This window comes from Penicillium cataractarum, assembly GCF_028827025.1.
Source record: "Penicillium cataractarum strain IBT 29864 chromosome Unknown utg000005l, whole genome shotgun sequence".
In the NCBI taxonomy this organism is placed as follows: Eukaryota; Fungi; Ascomycota; class Eurotiomycetes; order Eurotiales; family Aspergillaceae; genus Penicillium; species Penicillium cataractarum.
In genome coordinates this window covers 3,513,716-3,531,374 of record NW_026622741.1, presented here as the reverse complement: position 1 = coordinate 3,531,374, position 17,659 = coordinate 3,513,716, and the positions used below count along the sequence as shown (strand labels likewise).

General features: G+C 49.4%; 6 protein-coding genes across 6 annotated transcripts; 4 read left to right on the top strand and 2 right to left on the bottom strand.

The window, feature by feature from the left end:
- Positions 1-12: 12 nt before the first annotated feature.
- Positions 13-1,334, top strand: N7496_006964 (aquaporin; the record flags this gene model as incomplete). Its single annotated transcript, XM_056699893.1, has 4 exons — positions 13-367; positions 472-1,026; positions 1,106-1,176; positions 1,251-1,334. 4 exons carry the CDS (start codon positions 13-15, stop codon positions 1,332-1,334), a joined length of 1,065 nt encoding a protein of 354 aa, XP_056555306.1.
- Positions 1,335-2,425: 1,091 nt separating this feature from the next.
- On the top strand, positions 2,426-3,776 carry N7496_006963 (uncharacterized protein; the record flags this gene model as incomplete). The annotated part of the gene is made up of 2 exons (XM_056699892.1): positions 2,426-2,636; positions 2,692-3,776. The coding sequence occupies 2 exons, from the start codon at positions 2,426-2,428 to the stop codon at positions 3,774-3,776; spliced, it is 1,296 nt and encodes a 431-aa protein (XP_056555305.1).
- A 172-nt stretch (positions 3,777-3,948) lies between these two features.
- N7496_006962 (fungal specific transcription factor domain-containing protein) lies at positions 3,949-5,975 on the bottom strand (the record flags this gene model as incomplete). The annotated part of the gene is made up of 4 exons (XM_056699891.1): positions 3,949-4,311; positions 4,378-4,744; positions 4,802-5,414; positions 5,468-5,975. Coding segments are annotated over 4 exons (1,851 nt in total), but the record flags the coding sequence as incomplete, so codon positions are not given.
- Positions 5,976-6,767: 792 nt separating this feature from the next.
- Positions 6,768-8,186, top strand: N7496_006961 (pyridoxal phosphate-dependent transferase; the record flags this gene model as incomplete). The annotated part of the gene is made up of 1 exon (XM_056699890.1): positions 6,768-8,186. One exon carries the CDS (start codon positions 6,768-6,770, stop codon positions 8,184-8,186), a length of 1,419 nt encoding a protein of 472 aa, XP_056555303.1.
- A 578-nt stretch (positions 8,187-8,764) lies between these two features.
- On the bottom strand, positions 8,765-10,319 carry N7496_006960 (phosphoinositide binding protein ATG18; the record flags this gene model as incomplete). The annotated part of the gene is made up of 5 exons (XM_056699889.1): positions 8,765-8,813; positions 8,870-9,734; positions 9,784-9,943; positions 10,042-10,196; positions 10,268-10,319. The coding sequence occupies 5 exons, from the start codon at positions 10,317-10,319 to the stop codon at positions 8,765-8,767; spliced, it is 1,281 nt and encodes a 426-aa protein (XP_056555302.1).
- Positions 10,320-15,195: 4,876 nt separating this feature from the next.
- pps1 (tyrosine/serine/threonine protein phosphatase PPS1) lies at positions 15,196-17,557 on the top strand (the record flags this gene model as incomplete). The annotated part of the gene is made up of 6 exons (XM_056699888.1): positions 15,196-15,952; positions 16,009-16,095; positions 16,153-17,049; positions 17,136-17,256; positions 17,320-17,376; positions 17,431-17,557. 6 exons carry the CDS (start codon positions 15,196-15,198, stop codon positions 17,555-17,557), a joined length of 2,046 nt encoding a protein of 681 aa, XP_056555301.1.
- Positions 17,558-17,659: the final 102 nt, after the last annotated feature.

Below are 17,659 nucleotides of genomic sequence, written 5' to 3'. Positions count from 1 at the left end.
CACTTTGAGCCAATGACCATGCAGCTTGTTACGTTTTTGCAGATTCAGACAGCCAAGGATTGTGTCTCACCCTTGCCTAACCGTGTGCCTGAAACTCAAAAATCGTCCACCATGGTCATAGCTTATCTACCACAGCACGAGCTTGATGCCAAGGAAGATCATCTATACCTAAAACCGGCAATTGCTCCATTTGCCGGCCGGCTTGGAGGCAATCAGGACTTTATCGTGGATCGGAATGACCCGAAAAATCTGGAAGTCCTGGAGCAGGTGCCCGATGCGGCACCCTGCATGACGTTGGCCGAGATCTTCGATCTCCGGGGCTTTGCGAGTCTAGATCTATGGAAGTTTGCGATGCTGGAATGTGTTGGTAAGTAACGCATCGAGTTGAATCTACCGTCTCCGTGCCACTTGGAGGGGGTGCAGAGTTTGTCTGATTCCGACGAAAGCCTCTAACATTCTTTCCATATACAGCTAGTTTGATGAATGTCTTCATTTCATGCTGGGTCACCACACATCCTCTTTCCAAGACTACTTCTCCGACTACCGAGGCCGGAGTCTATGCCACCGTCACCTTTTTCTCCCCTCTATTCGGCGGTATCACCAATCTCCTGTTGACTCCGCTCTTGATCTACACCTTCGCCCCATCCAGCGGAGGTCATATTAGCCCGACCATTACCTTGGCCACTTTCTTCGCCCGGATTATCTCCTTCCCACGCATGGTACTATACGTAGGAGGGCAAACACTGGGTGGTGCATTGGCTGGCTTTGCCTTGAACAGTGCCTACGGCAATCGAGAGTTTACCGTAGGCGGATGCCATATTGATTCGACCCTGGTGCCCGCCAAGGACGGTCTGGTCATTGAATTTCTGGCGTGCCTGGTTCTCATTTTCCTGGCATTTGGCGTGGCTTTAGATCCTCGACAGGCCAAGGTATTTGGCCATGCGACGTCACCCTGGTTGGTGGGCGTCACCCTTTTGATTGTTAGCTGGGGAACCGCTTTTACCCGGGAGGGCTATATCGGAGCCAGTAAGTAACAAGTCAGAGGACTCAGATCATATCAATGCTGGGGATGCGGGTGAGTTTAATAATTAACTCCTTTCTGCAGGCCTTAATCCGGCACGATGCTTGGGAGCTTATGTGGCGTCCTCATTTCCCACTTATCATTGGATCCACTGGGTGAGTTGGTTCTATGACAGCCACCGTTTACAGATGATGGCGTTGCTTATCAGACCTTTGCTGATTTGATATAGGTTGGACCACTCGCGGCTGCTATCGGACACGGCCTGGTGTACTTTGTTGACCCACTTTGGACCGAGACGCGGAGTTCGCCGTAAGAACGGCCTGCTTATCGCCCGGAGGCGGCCCCTGAGATTGAGAGATCAAAAACTGCACATGAAGGACCGACAGCACATAGACATACATAGATAGCGTCAGCGTTACATAGACTTGCATATAGATCTGTATATAGAAGAACAACCCACATACCCCGTGTGGGACACTTTGCCTTACTGAAGATATCCAATGCTAGTCTGTTTCAAGTAACCTACTGAATAGCCAACCATCAGCTTCAACATTATTGAGCCAGAAAGATATTCAGGGGAGAGCAGTACACACATAAAATCACAAGTGTGGCCGCCTAAAAAAAAACCTGGTTTGTCCATTCACGAAAGACAACGATCTTTTCCTACGACTCAAGGTAACGTAGTAAGTGAGTATCTGGCATTATCGGAAAAACTTTGCTATGTCAAACCAAAAGATACAAGGCTACTTGCCATGAAATAAAAGACAACTTCTACTTGCTGGTGTCGATTTACTCAGCAATAGTGATAAATACCGACAGTCTCTAAAGTCAACTTTCTCCCAAAAATGGTCCATGAGGCTCAAAGTTGATCACCTGTGTTCATCATGGAGACCATCTCAAAACGGTTGCAAAATTTACCATCGTCCCTTTTAGAGCCCAGAGAAGTTGTTTGATGTTCAAGCTCGCTCATCTGATCGCTCGACGACTGTTTATCAAAGTTTGTCACATTTAGAATGGGTGATCGGGTTTCGGCTTTCCGGTTGAAAGCCGACTAAAAAAACTCTCGGCAAGTATAATGTGGGTGGGCCAACCTTCGGGTCTCGGATTGTGAAGAAATCGGGAATCACGTAGCACCAGTATCGGAATCAATGGCGCGCGTGAAAATTTTCCTAGCCTCAAAGAAATTAATTATCCTTTCACTTGAAGTTGATTTTTCTTTCGTATAACGTCAATTCGCTGGAAACAAGATAAAAGTGTCGTGGACTACGACGAGGTACCGCCACAAAAGCTTATACTTGCACGGAACTGTCTTTACTGTCTACCGTTTTAGGTATGAAGAACAACTTTGGGATCAAATTGAGTTTGGATTTGCTGACATTCGAAAGGTAACTTAAACTCTGAACCATGTCGTCAGGTCTACCGATGCCCTGTGCGATTCGCAACCTTCCAAGCTATCAATTACCTGCCAAACATGTGCCTCAAGTTATAATTGAGATCAACGGAGAGAAAGATGGAGAGAAGAGAACATTCTCGACACTGGATCTTATAGAGGGTACTGCGATTGTAACGGTGACTCGGGAAACTGATCTCGGTCATGTTGATATTACGCTTGAAGGTAAATTAATGCCTGTCCATAACTTGGTATTGAACTATCTGCTAACGGCTTCAAGGTACCTCTACAACATCCGCCAGTCGGGCAGTATCATTTGTGCCAGGCCGGAGAAAGGCTTCACACAAGTTCCTTCGCCTCAGACAACCGATCGATCACATTCAGGAAACACATCTAGTACCTGGGCAATCATACAGATTTCCCTTCTCTTTTGAAGTTCCCGAGAGCATCAGCTCACAACAATGCGACCATTCAACCAAAGACGCGGAGGTGGAACAGGCGCACACACAACTACCGCCCACGTTTGAAAGCCGTTCATCTAAATTCTGGCAATCTACCGCGGGAGGCTGGGCCCCAAAGGCGTGCAGAATTTCCTACAAAATCCGAGTCGTGCTTTCAGAGAAGTCTCAGACCACTACCAGTACGCCTAGAAGCAAACTCTGTGATGTTTCCCGCTCTCTACGAATCATGCCAGCTGCGAAAATGACAAAAGCCCTCGACTGCCCGCTTCATTATCTGGTCCATGAGAAGCAATCCGAATGTCGCTCTCTGGGAAGAAACCTGGGAAATCTCCAGGTCGCCGCTGAAGAGCCAAGGCAGATTCAAATTTCATCCACGAGTACTGGCATTAACACCGGTTCAACTTCTGCGGTTCAACTCCATTTTACTTTCGACCCCACGACAAACACACTGCCACCCCAATTATGCAAGCTTCGATCAAAACTCGAGGTAGCTACATACTATGGCACGAGTCCATGGGAAGACTACCCGACGACAGAAGAAATGGAATGCACCGGTACTGATCGCGAGGCATACGTCACGACAACTCCTCTTCAGTCTTTGGACTTGACATCGATGCAATGGGAAAAACTTCCTTCGTTCTATTCAGCGAAAGTGAAATCGGCAGACTCGGCTTCAGAGTATTCTGTCAGCTCATCTGGGACATCGCCGGGGCATTCATACACCGTTTCTGTCACTGTCCCGATCAATTTACCGGACGAGCATGCCCTCGTGCCCACGTTTCACTCATGTCTCGTGTCTCGCACCTATGCCATTGATCTCGCCCTCTCATACCAGGTGCCATCGGCGATCTGTAAATCTACTATGAACTTGCGTATTCCGATTGAAGTGGTATATGGCAGGTAGCAGGAAGTCTTGAAACCTAGTGGGTCTACCAAAATCGTGAGCAGTTGATACGCTCAAGTTACAGGAGGCGGCGTCATAAGGAGGATTCGGTGAAATCTGATGATAAAAATACCCTTCGTGCCAGATTACCAGGTGGTAAATCTGTGGTCATATTGTACATAGCAAAATCAAATCATGATACATTATCAGAGAACAGCGCAAGATTCATCTCTTCCAACGAAGGCCACCAATGAGACCACATGCCCTGCTCGTGGGCATATGTGCTGACCTCATTCAGTAAATCGTTAAGTGGGGCGTCGAGATCTAGTGATTCTGAAGCAGCAGTTGTCGCCGGGGTATCTTCAGATGCCAAGGGACCTGTGCCACGCTCCGCCCCTTCAATCTCCTGAATGTATTGATGTGACCTGTCCACGACTCGGAACTCATGGATGGATTGATGCAAGATATCAAAGTCCTTTCTGGACTTTCCTTGGTATCGCGCTTTATCAGAGCTGGCTCGCTGGTAAAGAAGAGATGCATGCTTGATGGTGGTCATCTTTGTGCGGATAGATTAGCATAACAGAGCGAGGTCTTTGGCTGGGTGGAAAGAAGTTCGACTTACCCAGCTTTCCCCGAGCTTCCATTCTTGTCGGAATCCTTCCAGGTATGTAAGGCAGTAGTTCAAATTTTCTTCTGCGCGAGGACTGCGACCCAAATTCATCTGAGGAAAATGAGAGACATATAGGTTCATGTATGCAGCAGAAAAGGCGCAAAATCCAACGAATGGCGTTAACATTTCCGCGCCGCACTCGGAAGACTCATGTAGGATTCGAGCAATATGTTCGGTTGCACTAAACATTTCGAGTGCACTTGCATCCCACCAACCGGGAGGGGCCTCTGCTTGCAGCTGAGGGTGATCAACTGGGCCCCTGGGAATAGTCTCTGACGTTGGCAAAAACGGGAAATATTCGCGGTGAAGCATAAGAGTGCTGCATGGGACAGAGTTAGTATTTTGAACTTACTTCCTTCCGGGGATGCAGGCCTACCTAAGGTAATATATCAAATTGATGTATGTGAAAGACTCCCCATACGCAAGAGCTATGTGAGCCACAACAGAATTCTCCGGGTAGTGAAGCCTGTGATGTTGATTTGCCCGCCATGCCTCGAGTCGGCTCCTGGTATTTGACCAGGGTGACCCAGGCACCCAAGGGCAATTTCTGGGTGCACACATTTCCGGCGCTCGCCGTCCGTCATTGAGCACAAATGTCATGACGTGTGTCCAAATATCGAATCCTGCGACCAAGACCTCAAATGCCTGAGTAATGTCCAAGAGGTTGGAGTTCCTATTTGGCAAAGTGGCCAGGCTTTGCTCCATGCTGCTCCTTTGTGATGCCGGATCTGTACCGAAAGCAAACTCGACAGCAGAGAATGGACGAAGTACTTTGATCTTTTCCATTTCCGACAGCGGAAGCATTGGTGGGTTATACGTCCCTGAACTAATTAATCGTTCCATGATAAAGCATGCCCACATAGTTCGATTTTGAACTGCCGTGGTAATGGCGTCTTGGCTCGTATCTTGACTGCCAGAGGCTAGCGGATCAGCTGGATATGGAGCAATCTGAAGGCTATTAATTGCCTGCATGATTCGAATTGCAATTCCTGTAGACCGTCAGTCCAAGAAGTCCAAATAATTCTGAACGTACAAATCGTACCACAGTAGATCCAGGCTCGATGAAATTCGCGTGAACCCCATTCAAAGAGTCCCATAACAAGAAGAGCTTGGGCGACTTGAAGCTTTGGGGCTTGAAATGAACTCTGTGACAGCATTTCCCGTGCATAGGACGCATATTGATCCCTTGACAATAATGTTTCCAGGCCAGTGAAGCTAGAGCGAGAGTAATAACATTGAGTCACGGACAGAATAGCTGCCAGTAACGTTTTGGTATCATTATGGCATGAAGTTTGGAACTCTTGCATAAAACTGGGCAGATGGAGAATTCCTAGCTCAGGGAACTTGTTCGTGAAAATGTTCAAAGCTTTCAGAACAATAGTCGGCGAGAGGCTTGCAAGGTGGCTGTCAATATTGGCCCTATCTTCACCGTATATGGAGACATGACGTGGTGAAGATAAAGGCGCTTCCGAATGTTGTACTGGAAGGGCAGATCTCGCGAACTCATGTCCAGTGGCGGGTTGAGGGTTGGATGCTAGAGGGTCCACCCTCTGGACAACTCGACGAACAGAGTTCTTGAGAGTCCTGCTCTGAGGCCTGCTCAGATTGCAGTCTGGGATGCCACTTCTTTGGCATTTTCGACAAGGCGCTTTGCCCGTGTTAACGCATTTGATTTTTGATCGCCTAAGATCAGAAAAAAAGATTTAGTGGACTTTTCGAGCCGTGTGGAAGAAGCAAATCTTACCGGCAGAATTCACATGAAAGACTCGACCGCATGATGTAGATTACCTATACCGCAGACCGACCCTTGCTTGCGTGCTTCTCTCGAGCAATCAATCAATTAGCATAACGAGTCTCGGAACTCGTCGGGAATGAATCTGCTGTGGGGAGTGGACCTTCCATCTATCCATTCCGGGCACAGGCCGGCGTGCTGACTCATCCAACTAGGGTCCAACGCTGGAACAGGCAAGCTAAATTCGAATGGGTCAATTTATGAAGAACCTCATATTTACAGGAAGTAGACTACTGGTAAGTACTGTAAATAAGCCCGACCTGCCATATTTCTATGATCAAGATTGATCTGATAGTCAAGCGAGGACCAAGTCGAACAATTGTGGATCTTCGAGTCTGTCCGTGATTATCGGGTATCGGTTCTGAGCCCTTTTAACTTCAAACCCGACTGGCTTGCTCTATCGGAAATGACCACCTGTTGTTCTCCACTACAAGGGGCAGTTAAAGATAAGATCTAGAAGAAGAAATATTTAAAACATGTCTAGAGTATCCGCTGTTTTTGTCTGATTGTATAAAACTATCCTTTTTTGTTGATTCTCAAGACCCTCAAAATGGCACCTTCCAAAATTGATATCACACATTTGCCGTCAACAAATTGCCCAGACAACGAATCACTTCTTGATCCAAGCGATAAAGACCACTTGCTTCATCGCTCCTTCATCGAGCCACCAGCCCTGGTTGAACGAGCCGAGGGTGTGAACCTATTCCTTTCCGATGGAAGGAAAATCATCGACGCTTGCGCAGGCGCAGCGGTAGCCCTAATTGGACATGGAAACAAAGAAGTTCATCAAGCCATCGTCAACCAACTACAAAAAGTCAGCTACGTTCATACACAGTCATACACTACCCAGTCCGCGGAAGATCTTGCAAATCTCATCCTGCGAGGGAGTCCACACGGTCTTGAAAAGGCCTTCTTCGTTGGAAGTGGCAGTGAAGCTGTCGAATCCGCGTTGAAGCTTGCACGCCAATATTATTTTGAAAAGAATGAGCCGGAAAGGCTACACATCGTCTCGCGGCGCCAAGGTTATCATGGCAACACTATGACCACCATGTCGATTTCTGGAAACCTGGCCCGTAAGGTCCCGTTCGAAGGCTTTTCATACCCGCATACATCGCAAGTCTCACCCGCTTTTGCTTATCGGTATATGCAAGAGGGTGAAACAGAAGTTGAATATACCGCACGCCTTCTTCAAGAGCTTGACGACGAGTTCCTTCGCGTGGGCCCTCACAAAGTTATGGCCTTTATCGCGGAGCCAGTGGCTGGATCTGGCATTGGCAGTGTTACTCCACCTACCGGTTATCTCGCCGGAGTTCGCCGCTTGTGTGACAAGTACGGTATCTTGCTTATATTCGACGAGATTATGTGTGGTGTAGGCCGCACCGGCACGTTCTTCGCCTTCGAACAAGAAGGGGATGCTGTCCCCGATATCATGACCATTGCGAAGGGCCTCGGAGGTGGATACGCTCCAATCTCAGGTGTTCTTGTCCACAAACGAATCGTCGATGTCCTCCGCCACGGATCAAAGGCTTTTAACCATGGCCATACATATCAAGCCCACCCCACCTCTTGTGCAGCTGCATTGGCAGTCCAGAAAATTGTCGTGAGAGATGGACTGATTGCTAGATGCGCAGCCATGGGAAAGATCTTGGAATCGATGCTTCGCACCGAGCTGCGGGATTGCTGGTCCGTTGGAGACATCCGCGGAAGGGGACTATTTTGGAGTGTTGAATTTGTCAAGAATAAGCAGACGAAGGAGACATTCGAGCCGAGTATTCACTTTGGAGGGCGTGTTCAACAGGCTGCGTTCGAAAAAGGAGTTGCGCTCTACCCTTGCGGTGGAACGGTGGATGGTAAAAAGGGTGACCATCTGATGATTGCACCACCTTTTATTATTACCGAGGAGGAGCTGAGGACTGTCTGCAACGTTTTGCGGGAGGCTGTTGAATCTCAACAACGGTTGTTTTCATGAAGGCATCGCAGCTGCATTAGTGGTTCTTACCGAATTCAATGATAGAAATAGAATATAGACATTTCACTAACTTTTCAACTCAGGACACCGATGATTGTCCAATCCTTAGTAGTAGAATCTCAGTTCCCATCCCAATTGATCCAATAGAATGTGGAACTGCACAGGTTATCTGTTTGTGGCTTAAGGGTACATCCCTGTCTTCAAGGACTAAGACCAAGTATCTAGATCGTACCTTTAATGGCACTCGATCCGTTTTAGAATAGGACGTCAACCTCTGCACAAGCACACTTAAATCCCCAATTCATTCGAGGTATTGGATATCAGTAAAGTAACGCTGCCAGCCTCAAAGTAAACATGCGACCGCCAACGGCCAGATACTAGAAAATCAAAAAGCAGGATTGATGACGCCAAAATAGAGAATATAGAACGCTAGCGCTTGCAACGAGGGGAATAAGGTCCGTAAATGAGAGTAAGAGCAGAGAGTCGGAGCGATGCATGGATGAATGGTGCTTCGTGATCCATGGGAGGAAGAGGATTGAACAAAAGTAGGTGCATATTTGAGGTGAAAACTCCCGTGCTCAATAATCCACCGCAGGGTAACCCAGTCTGTCGTTTGAATCGATAACTCTGTGTTCAAAATTAGTATGATGTAACTCGATCAAACGGTGGTATGGGGAACTTACGAGTATTGCTTGGTGAGAGTTCCCTCTCCACCTTTAGACAAGTCGATGTTGAAAACGTAAAAGTTTCCATCACTGGTGACAACCATAACCTGAGGTGTATTGCTACTCATAGCAACGACACTCCTAAGCGGACCGGTATTGCCATTTCCACCTGCACTCTGATTTGAACGAGGCAGCTTGAACCAGGCAAAGTCTCGTGTGGGCTCCCACATTTCGCTAACTCCCTTTGGGAGATATCCACCCATTCTTGCAGCAACGGCTCCGCCAACGTTTTGGGATGTCCGGCGAAGCATGCCCATTATCGTGCCGTTGTGCTTTCTAGCTCCCAAATCGGAGTTGCTCTCGCCACCGTACTCATCCTCGTCCTGCTGTCCAAAAGTTCCGGAATGAGAGTCGCGACCGACTGGAGAATGCGCGGATGAGCCATCTGAAGAAGGACCTTGTTGGGTCAGCTTGAACAGATGGATAGTCTCAGTAGATGAGGAGACGCAGAGCAATGTGGACGTAGTGTTGAAGGACATGCTATAGATGCGGGAAGGCATAGATCCACGCCTAAATTGGTATAACTTGTGGCCATCCGGGACGGAGAAGACACGAATGATAGTGCCTTTGTCTGAGGCAGTTGCGAGCAGTGTACCATCGCTGTTCAGAGTGATGCAGGCGAGTGGGGAACGATGCGCTTCGATTACGTTGATCGCTTCTAGCTTTACTGCATCGAATATAAGGACATCTCCAGTGGTGGGAGAGACATGCGATGTGCCCGGGGGAGCATGCGCAGGTTGTTTGACCGTGGCGGGGGCCTTCTGAGGCAGAGGGTATGCCATGTAGCAATTATCCGATGAAGGCGCCAAGGCACAGATAGCTACTGCGCATTAACAAGCATGTACTGATAAATATTTCGAGGGTTAGCATACCATGCGGGTTCGGAGAGGTATCAATCGTGGACAATAGTCCCATCGTCTGAATGTCATAGAGGTAGATTTGATCCTCGAGCACGATGACCAGGCGTTTTCGATTTAGCTTCACAGACAAAACTGTGGTTGGGAATGTCAATTCACATATCGTGCTTTGACGCTGCTCAAGAGACAAAATATATCAGACTGGCTGATCCAAGCTTTTCTTCCACATGGTACTTATGGTAGGTGCCTTGCGGACGCAGGCTCCGAACGAACCTTGGTGTTCGTGATCTGTAATCGTCGAGGGGACAGGATAAGGGCGACGAGGGAGGTCGAGAAGAGCATCTCAATCACGGCGATATTCCCTTCTTTCGTTTCATAGCTCTTGGCGAAGGGGTCGGTCGTGAATATGCGGAAACCCTTGGAGGTGGCTGGCTGACGTCAGTGAAAGGCCCGAAGCTCGCACGTTGCGCTCACTTGAAGGGCCGGTCGGGGTACTCACCAACAGCGAGATAGCTGTAGTCCTGGTTGAAGGTAACAAAATTCATCGCCATCTTGGCTGATAGGCGTGGTGTCGCCAGGGTTTAGATATAAGAGCCGCTGAGGGGGTGTACCGTACCCCGCTTGGAGGAAGCGCAACGGGGAGATTGGTCGCTGTGCCAGCTAGGAGTCGGTCGCCCGTCGCCGATGCATGCGTAGCATCGCTCACAGGGTTTCGGGACTAGGCGCAGCGAGGACACGGAGAATACAGGAGTAGAGGGTGTTTGGAGAAAGAACCTTCGTCGTCGCAAGCGAGTTGGCCGAGGCGCTTGGGCCACACCTTGATTCTCCACCGCCTCCAATTTCCTTATCGCTTCGCCTTATCGTCGCTCTTACTGCAGCGTCCATCAGCGTACCGCAATGAAAAAAGCGTCAAAGGGATCTAATCACTGCTGAGTCATGTTTCACCAGATACCTGGAAACTCAGGAAGCGGTAGAGACATACTAGAATTGCATGATGGCACGTCTTCCATATGGTTGTAAAAAGCATTGTGATGCAGAAGCAATGGGTTCGTCTCTGAGAGGTTGATTTTGTAATGAATTAGGGCTATCGACTATTATCCTGCGCGGTAACGGTGCACCTATCCCTAAACTTGACATTATTATATGCCTAGTTCACTTATCTGTAGCTGTGTCACTTGGAAGTATGTAATATCCGGGAGTAAGCCCTAACGGCAAGAATTTCGGCGAATGTATTGCAGTGGAGAATCCGCCGAACCATTGTAGAGATGCAGTACGGGCTCGACTGACCTAAAGACGGTGAGAAATCATATTCGACGCCCTAGGCTATCAAATGAATGATCCATGTGGTCTCAGGGTTGATTAGAGAAAGTCTATACCCATGAGCTGCGGCTTGATATACGATTTAACAGGTTGGAAAAGGTGCTATCTCGAATTTGTCTGGGCATGCGCCTCTCGATAAATAGCCAGAACCGGCGTTACCATTAGCCTAGTAAATCTGAGCGATACTCTGCGAACAAGCTTCTTAGCGTTAGGTCCGAGTAACTACTGACAATTCCCTCAAAAGTCATGGCGACCGTAATGAACAGATACTATCACCATAGAAGACATATATCCTCACCCTATCACATCAAATTATGCGATGTTCTCATATAATCGCGTGACACGCCTTACGTGATATCTCCACCCAAACATGACATACCATCCCATCTTCAATACGCGACGAAGACGGTCGCCTCTATTTCCACACTGACCATGCTAGGGCACCTTCTCTCGACAACTGTTGGTTACACCAGTGAGCATGCCTGGCATTAAAATCGGGTCTATTTCCCCAGTCATGTTTCAGGTACGGCGCCGCTGACGTTTCGCTTAGGGTGTTTCAGTATTGATACTTGTATGCGGAGGTGCGGAGGCAAATCCAAAGCCAACGTCGTCCCGGTTCACGCGCTGACTTGAATAGCGAATGATAACCGGGAATAATATGGTCTTAAGTTGATTGGCTCTGATCTTTGGACTACCTGGACTGTGATTGGCAAAGACTGACCATAATCGAGCCGGAAGATGGAGATATGACAGCTCGCTCCCTGGACTCTGGTAGCATGGAAATCATGATACCAAATACGAACAACCATCTGAAGTCATTCAAGTCATGAGGGCTATATAGCCTAAATGCGATACGTACTATCATACATATGAGCGCCATTACTGGCCCATGACAATCCAGTTAATTAGCGGCCACGTCGCTTGCACGACAGAAAGTGATCAGATGCTCCTGCCACGGGAACGAAGGATCCGAATCCGCTTTTCGTATTCTACAATAAAAAGAAGACATGATTCGAGGAGGATATAGACCTGTAGCCAATTAGTCTAGGACTTTGAAATGAAAGAAATACGCCGAGAACATCATAGGTTGGGTAAGACGGGCGACACGGCAGCTACCCGCTATCACACGACCGGGCCAGACATGCCGTGGGTGCAAACAAGAGCCGGGCATGTATGTACCAGGGTGTTGTCAAGATAAGGACTCCGTCTAATTCGACTAGATGAGCTTTCAATCTACAGGCCATACGTGCAAAAGCAAAGATTCTTGACGCCATTTGGACGAGGTTCATGCAAGTGGCCGTTGGGGCCTTGGATCGATCTCGGCGAAGCAGCCACCCAGCGGCCCGCAAAGACATGCAATGCAATAAATCTGAAAGGGAAGAACTTGTGGTTCGCAATTATTGTACTTGGTCGTAGAGGGAAGATGGCATAGTTCGCCGCTACATTAGTTAGTAGTCTCACTACCATTCGCTAGCATCCTCTCCAATCATGGATTCGGAATAGATCAACCATCGCCACCTCCCTTGTCAAAGACAAAGAAAATATTGTTGATCAGTCAACAAGTCCAGGATGCAATAGCCGCCCGAGACTGGATAGTTCGGTTCTACGTGATGCGGCCAGGATCTTCTGTCTAGTCGGATACGAGAGACGGGCTCTATATCCCGTTGCTAACGGGTTACAGGTATATGCGAGCAAACGCGGTATACATCACCGGGATCAACTCCGTACATGCCATGCTCTGGCCGTACTCTAACCGAGGATCGGCAGCGGGGTTGCCAGGTTGCTGACAGGCCTCAACCAGGCAAGGCCCGCTTTTTGTGTGTGATGGCGCAGGGGTTATAATGAGCCGGCCAATGAATCTGGGGAATTTAACACATCTTTGGAGCATGGGTGATTTGGATGAGGGGAGGACGAAAGGGAGTGGTAATGGTTGACTTGGCAGGGCTCGAGAGAGTACCTGAAGTATGGGTTGGATAGAAGCGTTATGTGAGGGGCTACGAGGAAGAATGATAGAAGGATCATTACCTAACACTAGGAAGGATCCTTACATATGCCAGAGTTGACCGGGTGTCGTACATAGTAAATCGTATTCTGGTTCAAGGTTGGTCCGATAAGCCCCTCCTACAGTGCCACTGGAGAAGACAGCTGTGGGATTAACTTTGGGCACCACTCGACACTTCCTCGTCGCATATCGCCCTATTCTTAGTGACCGAGGATCTTGCTGCGAATATCCTCATCAGACGAGGGTCGCTTATTCTACTGTACCCTCCCGTAGCCTCCAAGATCGACCTTGTCAGGTCGAAACACCCGGTCGGAAGACACGACAGACGTTGAAATAATTTCCCGCATATCACGACCCCCACTTGGGGGGGGGGAGTGTGGATCGCATCGGCGATCCGGGGTGAGGAAGACCCAGCTCCTTGGGCCATCTTGGAAACCGGACTCGATCCCAGTGTGGAGTTTGAGTTACGAGGGTTTTGCGTTTTGCCTTTGATGGTCATGGTCTGTCGTAACGGCGGGAGTATTTCCATCCCATTTCCCCGGTCGCAGGAAGCATAACCTACGAGAAATGTATATCCACCCAATCCATTATCGGTATGGTATCCAGATATCATATTCGTTATCGCCGTTGTTATCCGGTGAATCAGAGAGGACGAGCGTAAATTGAGTTTCAACTTCTATCCACGGGTCTCGGGGGGGAAAGTATGTCCGCTGGAGAGTACAGTCGAATGTCTGTACAGTATGCAGTGACCAAGGCTAGTGGCAGAACCTAGCGCGAGGCTAGCAGTTGTGCGGGGGGGGGGGGGCTCTTTCCTTTGTTGGCGCCACGAGTTGACTAAGAAGAAGAGGAGGAGGAGGAGAGGGAAAAGTGGAGGCAGGCTGGAGTAGTGGGACGCACAGACGGGACCAGCAGGGCCGAGAACGAAGGAGGGGGGGAAAGATAGGGACTGGATCGGGGGAAGAGGGAGAAAGGCCGGAAGTTAGCAATCTCAGCGTCATCGGAAAGGGAGAGCAGATGGTTGGCTTGGGATGATTGGCCAAGCCGGGGGGAGTTTGGTCCATGGACAGAGGGGGGAGAAGAAGAAGGAGGAGGGTACTTTTGGTCCGAGTCCCACAGAGAAGAGTATTGAACTAAGTATACCGTACTATTGGCTACTATACCGATCGATCTTGTCAAGGCTGTACTATTGTTTAAATAGTAATGTATTCTTAGTATCTTATCCTTCAGGAACTATAGCTAGCGACAGTACTATTACAGCAGTACATACTGTTAGTATGTAGCACAGTATGCACTATGTAAGACTGATAGAGTATGTGGAGAGGAGTGGGGACCTCCGAATGGAGCCATGGGCGGGACCCGGGGATAGACGATGACGACGATGATGATGATGATAATCACAGAGAGAGAGAGAGGAGATAATCAGCTAAACTTAGGAGCTACACAAGTAAGTAATTCAATCTAGGAGATTGTGGAAAATGATTGGACCTTAACTCTGTATGACCGATAGTATTGGCATGTAATATACACTGGCAGGTATTATCATCTCCAACTGCAGTTTGACTTTGGAGGTACATCCCGCGCGTGTATCTTGGTACCTCATCACACACTTCTCTTGCACCTTACCATCTTGCTATCCTCCTCTCCTCTCCTCTTCTCTCCCTCTCTTCGATACTATTAAATCCATCACCTTCTCTGTAAGTGCTTTCTTTCCCCCTAATATTCCTCCCTCTTGTCCTCTCCTCATTGTACTCGCCTTCCGATCCATTCCTCCCCCCCTTGCTGGCCCGTCCCTTATCTCTCAACGTCGTATGACGGTGGACTGTAATTGACCACCCTCCCTTCACATTCTCACACAATCCCTCCTCCTCTCTGTACTTCCAAAATCCAGCTCACCCACCTAACAACGTCCCATCGCAGATTTAACCCCCTTTCGTGCCATTCAACGGAGCGCATTATCTCTCTCCCACTCGTTCACCCTCGCAAGACCCAGTATTCACAAGAGATGTGATCGGTGATCCACCTGATCTCTGGCTGCCGAATCCCAATACAACGAGACTCCCCCACCTACGTGCGATCATCCACTGTGCGCCCTCAGCCCATTCGTCATGGCGACCGTCGTCGTTCAGCAGCAGCATGCGCTGCAGCATTCAAACCCGCCGCCTTCACCCATTCCCACTGCGCTCGCTATCCCCCGCCGAGCCAGCCCAATCCCAAATAAGCATCTGCCCGTCTGCCCAACTGGGCCCTCCCCGTCGGAGCCTGCCTCCCAGGAGTCCTCGGGGCTCCGATCGGCCAATGACCAGACATCCTCTCTCTTGTATCCCCCAGAGAGCTTCGTGCGTCTTTCGCGCCCGCCCTCGCCAACGGTATATGCCCTCGATGGTGAAACACTGGCTGCCGCCTTGAATCACCAGGCGGCACAGCCTCTGCCAGATCCATCGCAAATGTTCCCCTGGCTGCACGGTCTGCATCCGGACAATCCCCTGCAGTTGGGCTTCTTCTCCGGTCGTAAACGCTCGCTACGCCGATCCCCGAAATGCTGGCGGGGCATCACTGTGGTCAAGCTGGGTGGAGACTTGAGTAAGGCACGCATCAAGGGCACCGTGAGTGCCCAAGAGGTGATCACTCCCTCGGCACGCTTCTTAATGTCCGATCCACCTGAGGGATTTTCCGTTCGGAACTTCCAGATTCAGACGGCCAAGTTGGCTGCGATGTCGGATATTGTGGTCTATGCCGAAGATGGTGCTAGTAGATCCGAGTTACTTGCATTGGCGGAGGATTTCGCAACGGCCCAGCAAGCCTGGAGACTGAAGCATGACCCCGCCCAGGAGCGTCCGGCATACAACACCTTTGTCCTGACTAGTGAGTTTCCCTGCTTCCGTAGTCGAAGAACATCCTTCAACTCACACCCAATTTAGGTAGCTTTGCCGAGTTCGAAAAGAAATGCCCCAATATGGTGGCGATCGACTCTCATGGCCATACCACGGGCCAAGTCATGGACTTCTGTAAGTTTTCCTTCTACAACAAGAACTCATAAAAGTCACATACTTACCATCTGTTAGTCCAATGGGAGCGAATCGAGATGTGCAGCATGTCGCGAGCATCAGAAATCTCCGCCAATGTTTTCCTTGGACCTACCCCAGAGTATATCCTGAGACCTGGCACTTGTCAGCCGCCCAAAGAGGAGGCCTATGATCTTTTGATCGAGGCCAGCGATTTGGCTAACATCCCCGGCCCTCGACTGCTGGGCATGATTGACAAGCAACTCGAAGGTGGCACCCAGCGGATGGAGTTCCCCTCATCGGGTTCGATCGTTCTTCCCTCTGGCAATACCCGTGAAGTGGAAGATATCGTCAACACGATCCGTTGGATCTATTACCTGGCAAACCCAGAACAGCCTGCCGAGGTAGTTGACCACGAAGGAGACGTCGCCATGACTGAAGCTGGAAAGAAGCCCCGCCGAGTGTTGATTCACTGTGCCGATGGGTATACCGAAAGCTCGCTGCTCGCCGTCGCATATTACATGTTCGCCGAGGGAGTTCCTGCCCCGGAGGCTTGGCTTCAGCTTCATTGTAATAAAAAGCGCAACTTCTTTACGTACCCGACGGACGTTGCATTCCTGAGCCACATTCAGCCGCGTCTGTTGCAAGAGAGCCCGTCCTCGCAGTCCATAGACACGTCGTGTATTTGGGATCCTGACTGGTTTTTGAAGATGGATGGATCTCTCCCCAGTCGGATTTTGCCGTATCTGTATCTGGGGAACCTCAACCATGCGAACAACCCAGACTTGTTGCGGGAGCTCGGCATCCGACGTGTTTTGAGCATCGGCGAGGCTGTTAATTGGAGTCCCGAGGAACGTTCCAAATGGGGTGGCGACAACTTGATGTTTATTCACAATGTGCAGGATAATGGCATTGACCCATTATCAGAGGAGATTGATCGGTGTCTGGAGTTCATCGGTGAGTTGACATTGTTTTCTCGACGTTCTGCGACTTGCCCTATTTGGGCATTTGTTTTGGGTGTTTAATCACTGACAACGTCACAGGCAAGGGAAAGAGCGACGGAACCGCAACCCTGGTCCATTGTCGCGTGGGTGTTTCTAGATCCGCTAGTATTTGCATCGCCGAGGTGATGGCCTCGCAGGGCCTGTCCTTCCCTCGTGCCTAGTATGTCAGCCCTTCCTTTTCTTTTTTGTCAAGAGCTTCTCATCTGACCTCGCTTCCACCCAGTTGCTTTGTCCGAGCTAGACGGTTGAACGTCATCATTCAGCCTCATCTTCGATTTGTGTAAGTCATCTAGCTCCCACTCTTCGCTTCCTCGTTGCTGACGAAAATCCAAAGCTACGAGCTTCTACAGTGGGAACAACTGCAAAAGCAAAAGCGTGGCATTCCTTCGAAACGCGAGTTAGAATGGGCAACCGTCTCGCGTGAGATCGCTCTCCTGAACAAACCGTACTCGAGAACCTGATTCACGGCACAATACTACCCTCATACCGTCAACCCCTCCTTCAGAGCTTTGCATACACTACTCGAAACTCCGACTTGATATGCTCGCCCTCGATATCCTTAA